Here is a 14499-nt window from a genome sequence, read left to right as displayed (position 1 = left end):
TTGCAGTAAGTATGCTCTTGTCTTTTGGCCTTTTTAGAGTAACAGGGCATTTCCTTTGTCATGTGCTTTACCAGTTCTTGGAGTAACTCAGCTGTTACGGGTTACAGCACTCATTTTGAGTATCAGTGAAATTCCTTTCATGTCGCCTTCTTGCCTCTATTTTCCATTTGCAATTGGAAGTTGATAAGAAGTTGGATTTATCAACTTGTTGGATTGATCACTTGTTTCAGGTGTGTTTATGAAAGAAAGCCACTGTCTGTTGCAGAGTTCAATCACAATATTAAAACTCAGCTGAGAGTGTTTTACCCGCCGGTTCCAGACTGGGCATTTGCAGCACAGCAGGTATCTGTTCCGTGAATTTAGGGGTATATGATATACAGACTTCTTTAGGGAAGGGTTACAGGAGGAAGAATATTTCTAACACATGTGTAATCAGCTTACTGTGCCTGTTTGGATTTTTTTCCAAGGTAATTTTTTTTTTTTTTTTAAATGGTGAAATCTGTGACAATTTAACATGCTTTTCCTTCTTTAAAGTGGATCTTTCTGGAATTTATGCAGAGATAATTGACAAAATTAAGACAGATCCACTGATTCATAGCTAAGCTGAATGTGGGCAGCAGTTCACTCTCATAAGAATCAGTGGTGAAATAGCCATGAAGAGAAACATATTTCGGAATATGGTGCCTGCTTTGCTTATGCCTCTACAATGTATGCACTCTGGATAGGAGGTGTTTAATTTGCAGAGGTGCTGAGTGCACCTGGTTCCCAGCTTTCTGGGACTTAGAGGTATGGATCCATCTGAAAGTCAGTGCTGCAGCGGCTTCCCAGGCCAGAGTCAGTGGTGCACAGAAACTGCTGCATATTGTTGGAGCTGAGATGTCTGTGCTTGAAAATACTAGGGTAGTAAAAAGCGTTAAATTTCCAATAACAAGTTGTTTATTTTAGTGTATTTTCAGGCTGAGTTGGCTAAAGTTTTATACAAATTAATGACTTTGTTAGATTCTGCTGAGAATCTGAGCAGCTTTTAATAGAAATTGGTCTAAGTCTGTAAAATGTTACATTTTGAAATATTACAGTTTGAAAAAGCAATAACTGTACTATCACTGCAAAATTTTACAGTTTTGCAATTCATTCACTAAGCCCTCTAATGTCATTGTGAGAGGCACTTTTAAGTGGGCCAAATGCATAAACTACTGAGTAAGAGGAGGCTGCTTCTTTCTGTGGAGGTACTCGTGCACATCAAGTTAATTACACCTGAGTGTTTGCAGCATTGTGCCCATAAACTGTGATTGGCATGGAGTATTGGTGTTGGTGACAATGTGGCTGGGATCTTGAGGCATATTCAGGGGATTACTTTTAAGCATGGGGAAAAAAACACACAGCAAGCTAAATCTCTGCTGCCTAATTTCAGAAAGAAAAGGTAAAAGTGCTGTTGGTTTTGTTTTTTTTAAGACAGAACAATGAAAGGTTTATTTTGCCAGTGGAAAGTATTCCTTAATCACAGCTGTTTGCTCTTTGTTACTACAGCTTTCATAATTTAAAAGACTTGCAAATGTCATTAGACTCAAACTAGAGTAATCAACTGTCAAGTTTTCATTTTTTGAAAATAGGAGCTCAGTGATAAGGCACTTTTCTTAAATCAGTAAGACACCTTGGAAATTTTGTCTGGAAAAATAATGATGAAAGTAGTATTTTTACAGTCTTTTATAAACTGAAAACTTTAATGCCAAGTTTCTTGCTGGAGGGAAATTGTTATAGTGAAGTTACAAATACCTGAGAATTGTAATTTATAATGGAAACTTAAGGTCTGTTTTTGCTGCAGCAGCACACACATTTCTAAAATGAAAGATACTGACTTCACTAGAAGAGCTAATAGAATAGCTGCTTGCCTTTGCTTCTTAAGAATAAGACACCTACTAAGCAGGTATTTTGCTTGTACAGTGGAATAGGTTGCCTTTCAGTATTCAAAAGCATTTGTTACTTACCTTAAATTAGGTTTAAATTATTGTTATCAAGCCATTTCTTAAGTTAGTAGTGGGATTGCACTGTTTAAAACTTTTATGTGAATAACTTTGTGCTGTCACTGTGCGTAGCACTGCAGGTTCTTGCTGGCAGCCAACTTTCAGTCAACTATTTCCATAGTAGATAAGATTATGAATTACTGGTGAGGTACTGCACTTTGTGGTTATCCAGCCATTCGTATTATAAATAATGCTCTGCTGCTGCACAGTTGGCCCACTGCTCTGTGGCATTATCTGCTTGATTGTTTTCACGTTTCTATGTAAATTCAGTGATGAAGTGCTGGTCTTATTTTCCTTACTAGAAAAAATAATCCATTGAAGCTAATGGGGGCTCTCCTTCCATAAGAAGTATGTAATGAGCCCACAGATCAACAGACTTTTCAGATACCCTTCTTGGAGGTCAGTATTCTCTCTTCCCTCTCCTTGCTGTAAGAGGCAGAAGTGAAATAGCGTGCAGTCTTGGATATAAGTGAGTGAATGCTGTTTGGTGGAGGATAAACTCCCCTGCTGTCAATACCAATGATATTATGGCATCTGCCTTTTTACCAGGAAGTCCTGCTGCAGCCCATCCTGGTTCCTCCAGGTGCACGTACAAGAGCTCAAGCAGGGCATAAAATATCTAAAGTGGAACGCAAAAATGCACAGGTCAGGATATAGAATGCTCTCTGCTTAACACACATTAGGTTCTTTTGCTAAGGGGAAAAGTAGCATGGGAAGGAATGACAGTAAACAGAATAGTTTCTCTGCACATTTATAGAATGAAAATTAACAACTTTAGTCTGGGTGTTTTGAATAAGGATTTATTTTAATTTTTCTGCAACAACTGCTTTTGCCATTGCTTTCTCAGCAATTTGTCAAGCATTGGAAATTTTAAAATATCTTTAAAAAGGAAGGTTATAGTAAATTATTGATGGAAAATATGGTACAAAATATCTATTTTAAAATTCAGAACCTAGGATGCTCTTTGATTTCAGCATGAAAACTTCTCTTTGTGTTTGTTTCTGGAAATCAAGTTCCAGGTACCTCTATTTTATGTTAAATGATTCCAGACACTCTGCAATGTGACGCATAAACCTAATGGATGGAGGGCATGAAATCAAGTTATTTTAAGCACTTTGCTGAGTCTTCCTTACAGATGCATAAAAACCAACCAACCAAGCCAACCAAACAAAAAATCTTAAAACATTCCCACCACTGGAGACAGGTTAAAAAAAATAGTTTAATTATTATGTGAGTATATCTGTATATACTTACATTCACATACCAGTATTACAAATGAGCATAGAAAATTGCAAGCAATTAATATATTTAAAGTCTCCAGTTTTACCTCAGCTGTGCGACTGAACTTATAAGGGGGTTTGTACCTTAAATGTCGTATTTTTATTCTTCCCCCTTTATCAGCTAAGTAGTTACTTAGTCTATCTAAAATATTTTTTCTGTTTCTGTCACATTTTCATAAAACCAGCACACATTTATGTAATCACAAGAACGTACTCATTTTAGGGACTTTTTTTAAAAGAGAGCTGATTGGAGGCTAGTGCTTTGATGCAGTTCTGTTAAATTGAATAGAATTCCTACACAAAGCTGTATTTATGAATCAAAAACCAAATCCATTATCAAGATCAGAAAGTTCATTATCAAGATTAATAATGTTGTGTCTATATGAGAAGGTACTGATCAGTACATGTGATGAGATAGTTCCTGATTTCTTTTAATTCACCTATCCTAGACATTACAGAAAGTCTCATCTGAAAAACAGATGAGCAGAGTGTAGCACTTATATCACATTTTAAATTCATTTATCTGATAATTATTTCTGAAAACATTAGTACTTCAATTAACTTTTTGGGTTTAGTTTGCTTTTCTTTTAAGAAGTTCCGTTCCTGCACATGCTAATGGTGTGCAAATGCTTTCTCAAGCCACTCCATTTCTTGCACTCCTTCAAACGAAAAAATCCGCAAGTCAAACTGCAGTTTGGAAAAGCTCATGTCCAGCAAGTTTGAGCTTCTATTATTTTTATACTTAGTTCTAGTTCTAATGCTCCTGTATAGGTGAAATATATATTTTGAAATACGGATTTTGAAAGAGAAAATCTGCAGTGAGATCCTTGCTAGTAACTACAGTATCTTTTTAAGTAGCACTGGGCTTAATAAAGATGTTGTGCAACACTCATCCACTTGTTCTCAGATCTTTTAAGGGCTTGTTTTTATTTTTTTCACAGTGTTGTCTTTTGAAACAATTTAAATTAAAACTTTATCCATATTTTTAAAATCAGGAATTAAAAGTAGTGTGGTACACTTGTTCTGTTCCATATCATACTCATCATAATAGGATTTGAGCAGCTTTTACAAAAGTATTAAGCAATGAACTTTTGTCATGTATTTCATTGTCTTGTCCTCTGCTCCTGGAGAGAGCTGTGTGCAGTGCTTTGTTTCAGAAAGGATTTTTTTGGGGAGGTAGAAGTGGTTACTTTTTTTTTTCTTGCTTTTTGTTTTTTTTCTCCCCTTAAGTATACCATGCTGTGTATTTATAGTACAGCAGGCAAAACTGAGAAACTTGGCCTACATCTGGACTGAGAGGTGGTGATGCTTGTGACCAGTCTTAGGTGACAAGGCAAGTTTTAGCACAACTTACTGAAGGCTTCAGACTCCTTTTCAATGAGCTGGTGTTCAGGTGCCTTTTCAATAAGCTGGTGTGCTTTGAGTGGAAAATTGTGGAGCAGAGAAAGTGCCTGGCTGTCACCTGTGATCCTTGGGCAGCAGTCAGAAGTGGCTGCCTCAGAGTCAACAGTGTAGTCTGCAGTGGTTGATTTTGTGGGTATTGTGGCGGGAGCTACAAAAAAACTTGAAAACCAGTATGACAGGTAACCAACCATACGGTAACCTGTGTTGCTAGAGTCATGGTGCCAGTTATCTTCTAAAGTGCCATTCATTTTGGGATGATGAGGCAACTGAGCTGCAAGGTGACGGCAGGTGTGGAAATCAATGGCTTTCCATCACAGTGAAAGAGTTCTTTCAGACAACTGGATAGTTTTAGTCATTGTCACTGTGAGACCTTAGTTAAAAAACTAATTCTAGAAGCTTATGGTGGTGGATTGGCATCTCTGCATCTTTGATCAATGATGACAGTTTCATGACTGCAAACCCTATGTACTGATTTTCTAAGTTCCCAGCAGCACCTATTCTTTAGACTGTTAGAACTACATCTGCTTTAAGGTTGTCCATGATTAAGACTTGCTTGGAGATATATTTCTGGAATTGGAGTCCACTCAGTCTGGTCAATTGTATTCTCAACAAATGAAAAAACACCCAAGACCAACACTCAAAACAACAACTGACCGGCAAACCAGAAAACAACTCTAAAAGAAAAAAGGGATTAAATGGATGTGGTGTGTTGGAAAAATTGTGAGTATGCACAGGCTGTGTTGGACACGGCAGTCCGCCAGAGCCAGATTTCAGATCTGAAGAAAATATGGCTCTGGAAATGCATTTTATCTACAAATGTTAAAATACACATGATATAATTAAATACGAAAGCCCTGATTACCTGTTCTTCTGAAATCAGAAAGGGTTGAAAAGAGAATTGATTCTTGTGGATTCCAGCAGCAAAGGGTTAAGAGATGGAAGTGCAGGTTCCACTCTGTGCTTTAATGCTTTCCTCCAGGAAGGCTTGTGACATGGTTAATGCTTTATGATGAATCTCAGACAGCCCTCCCTGAAGTGGTGCTGTATCCCGCAGTGCCAGCATGAGCTGAGTAGAACTGATAACACTTCCTTCAGCACAGCCATGCTAGGAGTGAAAGCTTTGAAGAGAAAGATTCTTCTTCAAGTTCTTTCTCTGAATTCTATCTGTTTGGGGCATCTAGTAGGTACTAGATCTTGTACCTTTGTACTTAGCAGAAGGGGATGTGTTCTGATGAACAAGCTGAGATTTCCCCAAGACCTGAGCACACCATAAGAGAGTTGGAAAACCTGTATTGAATTCCTTGAAGACAACAATCCTAGCTGAAATCTGGGCATTGACTGAGTCTTGCTTTGGTAGGTATAGGCAGAACAAATTTCTGTGATGGAAGTGGCCAAATGTGCACCAAACTTCCAAGGGAAAGGATGATACTTCTTCAAGCTGGCCCTTGCTCAGTTCTATTGCAAGGATATTTCATACTGAAGAGGTATTTTAACTTCCTGGGCTAGTTTCCAAAGATAGGATTTTTTTCAGTACTGGGCAGTGAGGCTACTTGCCCAGTAGTTTACAATTTATCAAAGCTTAGAAAAAATAGTTAATTTTCTTTGGGTGCTGAGGGTGTTCTCACTGACAGTTGTGGCTCATATTCCATCATTATGCGTCTTCAGCTCTTCATTTTTCCGTGTCTACTGTAGTCCGTCACTTTCTTTTAATGCCTCAGAGGACACTTGATAGCCAGTTGGTTTCAGAGGATCTGGATGTTGATCATTCAAGGTGAGATTTTCTATACTGCCACTGATCAGTTTAAGCACATTATTTGGAGCAGTTGAGACATACAGTTTTGGGTGGACAAATTAGGAGGCAGATACTTGTGCTTCAGCATCTGCTACAATGTGTGTATGAAATCTTTCCACCAATTGCTAAGACTTGGTGGTCTTTTCTATGAATCATCTAATATGTAATAGTGAGAGAATCTGGAAAATAAAACAAAAGGTCTCCTTGGCTTTCTTCTTTGTAGTTAGATGAATAGTTTGCTGAACCTGAAATGCCTCTGTTGGGTATACTGTTGGATGAGAAAAGGTGGTCTTAATGCCAGCTGCTTACAGCTGGCAAGCACTAACCACAGGGTTGATACTCTGATCACCTCCCTACTGCTGGGGACTCCTGAGATTGAGTGAAGGGATGACTGAAGATCTTGCTGTTGCCAGCTTCAACTTTGGTTTGTGTCACAGTAATGCTGTCCATGAAGTATGACTCGAGATGCAGAATTTGGCTTCCTGTGTTCACTTTCTCTTAATGTGGCCATTTCATCTGAAAGCAGGAGCAGCACATCCTGGAAGTATGATAGTAACTGACAGGGCTGGTAATCTGCATAGACTAGAGAATGTATTTTAATTTTTTAATGCTTAAAAGGGAATTATTAGGCTTGAGGGTAAAGTTACAGTGAAATGTTTCTTTGCGAAAGCTAAGCTTGAGAAAAGCACTGCATAACTTGACTGAACCTGCAGTGGAAGCCACCTGGTTTTCATTTTGCTGGCTCAGCAATATGTTATATCATAAAGGTTTAACCATTTTTGACATTTCAGTGCATTTATGTTAGATTGCAGGTGTTGAATTTTTTTTATAAGTGCATCTTCTCCCCATTAAGTAAATTGCTGGAAAATACTTCATACTAAAGCCTAAGAAAAAAAGTTTCAGTTTATGGACTGGTAGAGGTGGCTGGCCTTTTAAAAATATTACCGGTAGTGTGTTACCAGAATATCAGACACAGAACATAAAACGGGTATTTGAGTCCTTCATTCCACAATGTTTTCATATTAGTGGCAAGAATAAATCAAACCTTTGTGTTTTAGTAGGTATTGCCCTTAAAATTATTCCTATCACAGTTTATTTACTTTCAAAAAAAAGTCTTAATTTTGATATCACAAGGAGAAAAGTAACTGGGAACAATATGCCAGTGCAATTGTTTATTAAATAAATTGGTCTCAGTGTCATTTTTATGTTCTACTAATAAGAAGTAAGTGATGGCAGATGTAAACGTCCCAGAAAAAGCATTTTGAAGTATAACACAAGTGGAATGCTGATGAACCTTTTGGAATTGTTACTTTTTGAAATAAGGCTTTTTGAAGCAAAGTGCATAGGAATATAGATTTTTTTAAATTACCAGGTATAATTCCTGATTTGTGTTTTTAAAATGGTTGTTGAAATATGAGTTGCTGAGCATAGAAGGAGCCATCTGAACAGACGCTGAGAAAAACTGCACACAGTAGGAAGAGATACCATACAAGTGCAGCTCATAAGTAGATGAGAATGTGTTACAGACTGAGATATTTTGCTTTTAAATCTAGTGAGGACTAGTTATCTTTCATAAACGTTGAAAGGGGAGCTGACTTTTCATCAAGAGAGAAGTCAAACAAATTGGCCCAAATAAAGTTGAACAGAACTCAAGCTCACTATGTGCTTGTGAAATTTTGTCAGCGTCTGGCAAAGAGGGGCTTTATTTTGCAAACCAGTTCAAAGCATTTTTATGTCAGCTGCAGAATACATTTTTTTTCCTGCATATTAATCAAAGAGCAGACTAGCTCTTTCAGAATTAAACTCTCTTCTGTAGTGTATTAAGATACACTAGTTAACAGCTGTGTAGTGTGCACTTTTTTATTGAATTCATGTTACTTGATATGAGTGCATTTTAGCCCCTGAAGGAGGGCGGGGGGAACATGCCTTGTTTTCATTTAAAAGAAGTCACTGTGCTGATCTGCATCTAAAGAATATATTTTGAGGTAAACAATGACAAGATCTGATTAAAAACATGGTGGAGTAAACACTGTTTTCTTGAATTTTCAAGCTACTAATTTTCTGGACACTTTGAGGAACAAGGTGATTTGTTCTACAGAAGTTTTTATTTAGTTGCAGCCTGCAGAAAAAAACATTCAAGGAGGTGGGAAACAGTTTATAAAATGAGATTCATTCAGGTATTTGTTTGACCAGTTTGAAGTAAAAGTGCAGAGATGGCCTGGATCTATAAATCCTGTCTCCTGGACTAGTGGCATTGCTTTTGTGATAGCATTTTATGAGGAAATTGAACAGGCTGCAGAAGGTTGAGTCAGTCTCTCTGGAGGAATTTAAAAACACATAGACTTGGTGCTTAGGGACACAGTTTAGTGGTCAATATGGCAGTGCTGGGTTAGTGGTTGTATTCCATGATATTAGAGGTCTTTTCCAATCTAGGTTATTCTATAATCAAATTTTGTCTTAAGGGAACCATTCACAACTGAACTAAGGGATGGGGGGTTTCTCTTTCTTTCCTAAGAGGGGAGTGGGAAGGAATTCAGTTTGAGTTGGGAAAATTTTGTAAATATATAAATGAAAATACATTTCATGTTTTTGGAGGTATGACACAAGACTATCTTCCACCAAGCACAGGAGAAATATACTGTGCCTTAGAAACTTTAAACATTTCTGTGTAATTTTCAAAGGTCGGATTGCTTTAATTCTCTATAAGGTCTTGTTTTTCTTGTATTTCAGCCAGCGTTTTCCAGTGCACAGTAGTGATTTTTTTTCCTTTTCTCCCCTGTTTTTTGCTCAGTGTAAACAGTTCCTTGCTGTGGTTACACAGACAAATATAGCAGAGAACCCTTTTCTTGGAGAAGATTCTGCCTGTGCATTTTTTAACCATTTTTGGGAAGAATTGATCTATTTGTGCATGCGGGAGAGGGAGGCAGTAGCTGTAAATTGAAGTGACATCATATATATATTACTCCCATTGATCCACTTTTAGACTAGAGCCAGGATAAAAGGAAATGGCATCAGGGAGGAAGTATGCTCATTTAGGCACAGATCCCAGTGTGATAATGGAGTAATAATAGAAATCACGCCACTGTCAATCGGTTGCTGCATTACTCTGAGGCAGATTTCCCCTCCAAGGAGGCTTTCAATGACTTCATTCAAGTGCAGGCAGGAGCAAATGGGATATTCAACATACCAGCTGTACAACTTTAGTGATTTGTGTCCTGGCGGACGGGTGCAGTGCAAGTGCTGGTGCTGTGGATACTCAAGTAGATATATCTGTGTCACATTTCATGGCTGTGAAAGGTCAGTAGTTAAATGTTTCAGTGGCAATTTTTTTCTAGTATAAAGGGTGAATCTGGCATTTATTGCTTTTGTTAATGTAAGAATTGATAAATCTGCTCTTTCGCGTGGGTGGTCTTCTGGGATGTGAGGTGGATGACCTCTATAGCTGCTGTACCAGATCTCTGAAGAGGAAAGATTTGTTTTCTTTGTGCTTTTTACAGATTAGGGATTGTACTTTGAAAATTCATAGTTTTGTTCAAAGATTATTTGTAGTAAACCTTTGAAACCTACTGATGTATGAAGATACTCTTGTAACATAATATAATGGCTTAAGTGTTTAGTGTACTGATCTGAATAAAATACAAAGAATGCTTTTCTTACTTCTGAGAGATTTAGCATGCAGTGAATCTCAGTTACACTTTCAGTTTGTTTATATTTTCTTTAATTCTTTCATCTTGTGTTTGTAAAATACAGACACAGTTTTGATATTCCCTATGATTTACGGTTTGTTTTACGGGTAATAACCTTGTTACTTAAACTTTAAAGCCACCACATCAGGTAACTTAGGGGAAACAGGGAACAAAGGAACAATGGTTGTTTAGTGCCAGGACAAAGTGAATTCTTTCAAATGGCTGAAGAGTTGGAGGAGAGGTTTTACAGTCCTAAGGGCAAGATAATATACAGTGCTGGGATACAGCTTTATAGAGGAAATGATGCTTAATTACAGAACATGACATGACATGACAGAAAACCTCTATGTGTTTGTGAATATGTGTGCCTGATCACAACATATTAATTTATTTCCTCTTTGTAGTGTCGATAGTCACAGCTTAGCTTGGAGAGGGCCAGCCCTGAGAAAAGTAGTATGATTTCCATGCAGCAGGCATAGGTTGGGACAGGAACTATCTACTTTGCAGTATAAATAGATGCTGTTTCAGCAGCCACTGATGTAGTGAAAACTATTTTGTGATCCTCACCACATTTCCTGATTGAGGTGATCTGCTTTCATAATTGCATATATTTGAAATTTTGATTGAGCGTTCTCTATTATAGCTTGGGGTATGGGGGGTTATTTTATTTTATTTTATTCACTGAAATTTTGCATTTAGGGTGTTATGGTTGTTTTCTGAATGTTTTCAGCCTGAAGGCACAGCTTGAGGCTGTGACAACTGTCCTGCTGTAACTTGCTGTATCTGTGTTGTATACATTTGTATGGATGTTAGATATTCAATGTGCATTCACAGCCTAGGAGTTGTAAAGGAAAGTGGTTATGCAGTGCTTAAAAAGAAATTTGCATTTAGGTCTCTACAGTATTTATGTTTAGATAGCATTTAAAGCAAGTGCCTCTTTGTATTAAGCAAAAGGCAAATAAATTGAAAATTGACAACATGCACCCCAAATAATTCTCCTGGTATGAAAGATGGAAAGTAACAGGTGGGCAGGACAAATAAGGATGGTGGTGAGAAAACAAAAAACAGTGGGAGTGACGTTTCTGACAGAAAATTCAAGTCCAATTTTTTGATGCTTATTTGTAACCACTGAAAGAATGCTTTGGTGAGAGTGATACTCCTGTTGTGTTTGGGAAAAAGAAAACGTCTGCACTCCTGAATGAATTTTGTAGCAGCCTCTGTCATGAAACTAGTCGAATTTTCTGTCTCTTGGCCTAAGATGGGGTTTTAGGCAGAGTCTCTTCTATTGAAAGGGTAAAAGTGTAGATGAGAACATTCCTCTTTTTGCGTTATGAACAAGTCGGAGAACAAACTGTAATAGCTGCGCCCACTAGTGCCGCTGCGGGGAGAGGTCTGCCAGCGTTCCCCTGCCATCGCCCCGCCCTCTCTGCTGGTGTTTCCCAGCTCCTGCCTTGGACTGCAATTAATCCATGAGATGGAAACTGGTATGTAAGGTACATCCTGGGCAGCTGGAACGTGGGAAAATAGCAGAAGCCGTGGTCTCATTTATAGAATCATAAAAGATGCTGCGTTTGAGGGGGCCCAAAAGAATCATCGAGTCCAGCTCCTGGCCTTGTACAAGACACTTCAATAATCATACCATATGCCTGACAGCATTGTCCAAACACTTAGTGAACTCTTGGCATTGTTTATTTGTTTGTTTTATTGGGGGTTGGTTTGTTTGTTTTACTGACTATCAAATCTAAATTGATAGGTGTTTAACCTATAATTCTGAAAAAAACTTCAGCCATGATGCAGTACGTAAATTAAGGACAGACATAAATTAAGGACATGGCTGCTGCTCCACTGCTGCTCTTTTGTTGGCCTCAATGAGATTCTGTAATGCTACCTTAAACAATAGCTTTTTGTGGGTGAATCTGTATAGCAATTATACTGGAGATATATTATTAAAAACTCAGGTGTTCTATACCTACGTATTCAAGCAGCTGTTCTATAGTTTCTACAAATTTAGTATTGTTCTTCTCTTTTTAGTTAGCAGGGAAAACTTTCTAAATCAGAAGTAACGTTTCTTTGTGTGGTGTTCTGCAAAATTCTGTATTTTATTAGTGTTCAGAATTCCAGTTCCAAGTAGAGCCACTTCCCAGAAGCTTTCCCCATTGTATTTTTTAACTTGTCTCACCAACCCTCTGGCAGCTGCTCTTGGACTCCATAATAAGCATTTAAGCTGCCATTTTAGTAGTTGTCCTGAAATGAAATATTCAATATTTTTAAATACCTGGCCAGTTTTAAGGATACAATTTGATTGTCAGGCTTTGGTATTACTTACAAAATGTTCCACTATGAGCTAGTAAGATGTGAGGTATTTTCAGCCTTCAGGAATACAACTAACTTTACTAATAAAAAAATGGAAGGAAACCAAAATGCATTATCATACTAGAGATCTCCTTCCCTCTTTATTCTGATTTAGGTACTAAGCAGCCTAAAAGGGAAGAAAATGTCATGTTGCTAAATTAGTTATTAATGTGTAGGTATTTTACAGATTAAGACTTAACCAGAAGATCCTTGATATCTTCATGGACTTGCTATCAGAGATCAAGGATGCAGTCTTGTTCAGTCCACATAAGCAGCCTTGGCTGTGGGATGTGTTGTTGGAAGAGGAATTTCCTATAGCTGACTTCATTTCATCCCTGCTTAGTGCATTGATGCAGCAAAGTGGGCTTGGGCAAGCGGTGAGGTGGGAACAGAAAATGACCAAATGTGATGAAAGCTGGAAGTACTGTCAAAGTAACAGGATGTCTTTTTTCTTTAATCTCTCTCAAGAACATTCAAAGTGAGCAGGGTTGGTTTCTTTTTGTATGCAAAAGCTTTACTGATATTCTTTTCCCTTCCCCTTTCCTCCCCTGGTGCAATGATGAATAGTGGGGAAAGTTTTGGGGCATATAACGAACTTCTGACTGATCACCTTAGAGTCTGAATTTCCAGTAGATGTTTCCTGGCAGCTGCTGCAATTTCTCTCTGAGCTCTGTTTGAATTATTTATTTGTTCATCCAACAAGCCTATTAAACAGAGCACTTAAGCACTGGCTACAACAGAGTTCCTGTGCTGTTTTTTTTCTTTTAGGTTACATTAGGTTCTAGTCAAAATGATAGATTCTGGAGTCAAGCAACTATCTACTGATTATATATCCATGTATAGATGCTATACTGTGTGTGCCAGAAATACAACATTCATGCATATTTCCCATGAAAGAATGGCTGGTTTGTGACTCATTGCATTAAAATATGCCTCAAAATGTGTTTTAGAACAATTGTTTGGTGGGTTGCTTCTTTATGTTGTGTTTCTTTGTTCACTGTAAACATACTATGCAAATGCTTGTATATCAGATAAAAATGTCACTCTAAAAAATTATATATTAATGTCTTGCTGATTCCTCAAATAGTGCGCTGTAAATTATTCTCTTTTTATTTCTTCCAAACCCAAACAAAATAAAATTACTTATTTTATATACTCCATAAAAATCTTATTTATTAAGCCATGATTATATTTCAATAATATAAGCATGTTTTAGATCTGACCTAACCATAGCAATGGAAACCATGGAAAATGAGTCCTAATTGTGCTCCAGCACAGTCTTTCAGAACACAGACACATAAACCCTGACATTTTTTCAGAAACCAGCTAGAGGTCCAAGTTGTATTTTAAGTGCATGCTGAAACTACGCAGGTTATCAGTCTTGTCCTCTTTGGTTTGTTTCCATTTACATTGCTCACCCAGTACATATGTTCATTCACACATGGCATTTATTTTTCTTATAGCTTCTCCCTGACCAGCTGGTCTTACTTCTGGAGTCCCTCTTGGAGGAGAAGACATTGTGTCCTAGAATATTGCAGTGCTTGGAGAGAACATACCAGCTCCGGGAGCAAGATGCTGAGGTAAGTCATGCCACTGTGCTGTTGACTAGGAATGACTGTTCCACTAGGAGCCAGGCTCATTGCAGTTCTTTTTTTCTATGTCTGAATCTGAAATTTGATGATCTTAACTCCAGTATTGTTGCACCTTCATGGGCTGTAACGACTCAGTATTTCTGTGTATTTTGTGTAAGTTCAGGTGTGTTTTGCGTGCTGTGGTAGTAAATCACAGCACAGCCCAGATGTCCAAACTATTTTGTACCTTAGGGAGCATATTTGTTCAGGTGTTCAATTTTTCACTACGTTTTTCTGTGTAGTGGAACCCAGTTTGTTTTCATTGTGATATTGTCTCCAAATGTAACCTTGTCTGTTATAGTCTAAAATTACTCTTCCCCATTGTCAGCTTGT

The 14499-nt window shown here is 37.7% G+C and overlaps 1 protein-coding gene across 4 annotated transcripts in view; it reads left to right on the top strand.

The window, feature by feature from the left end:
• Positions 1 to 14499, top strand: part of AOPEP (aminopeptidase O (putative)) — a 187735-nt gene that overhangs the window by 149767 nt on the left and 23469 nt on the right. For all 4 annotated transcript variants that reach the window (XM_088054368.1, XM_014252315.2, XM_014252314.2 and 1 more), the window contains one exon: positions 13999 to 14115. In XM_088054368.1, the coding sequence (XP_087910494.1) occupies positions 13999 to 14115 (117 nt within the window). The remainder of the gene's footprint in view (positions 1 to 13998; positions 14116 to 14499) is intronic.

This window comes from Pseudopodoces humilis, chromosome 4, assembly GCF_049639895.1.
Source record: "Pseudopodoces humilis isolate 2021_Gansu_Grassland_sample_001 chromosome 4, ASM4963989v1, whole genome shotgun sequence".
Lineage (NCBI taxonomy): Eukaryota > Metazoa > Chordata > Aves > Passeriformes > Paridae > Pseudopodoces > Pseudopodoces humilis.
The sequence above is the reverse complement of the archived record's forward strand: the minus strand, read 5'-3'. Positions and strand labels throughout refer to the sequence as shown.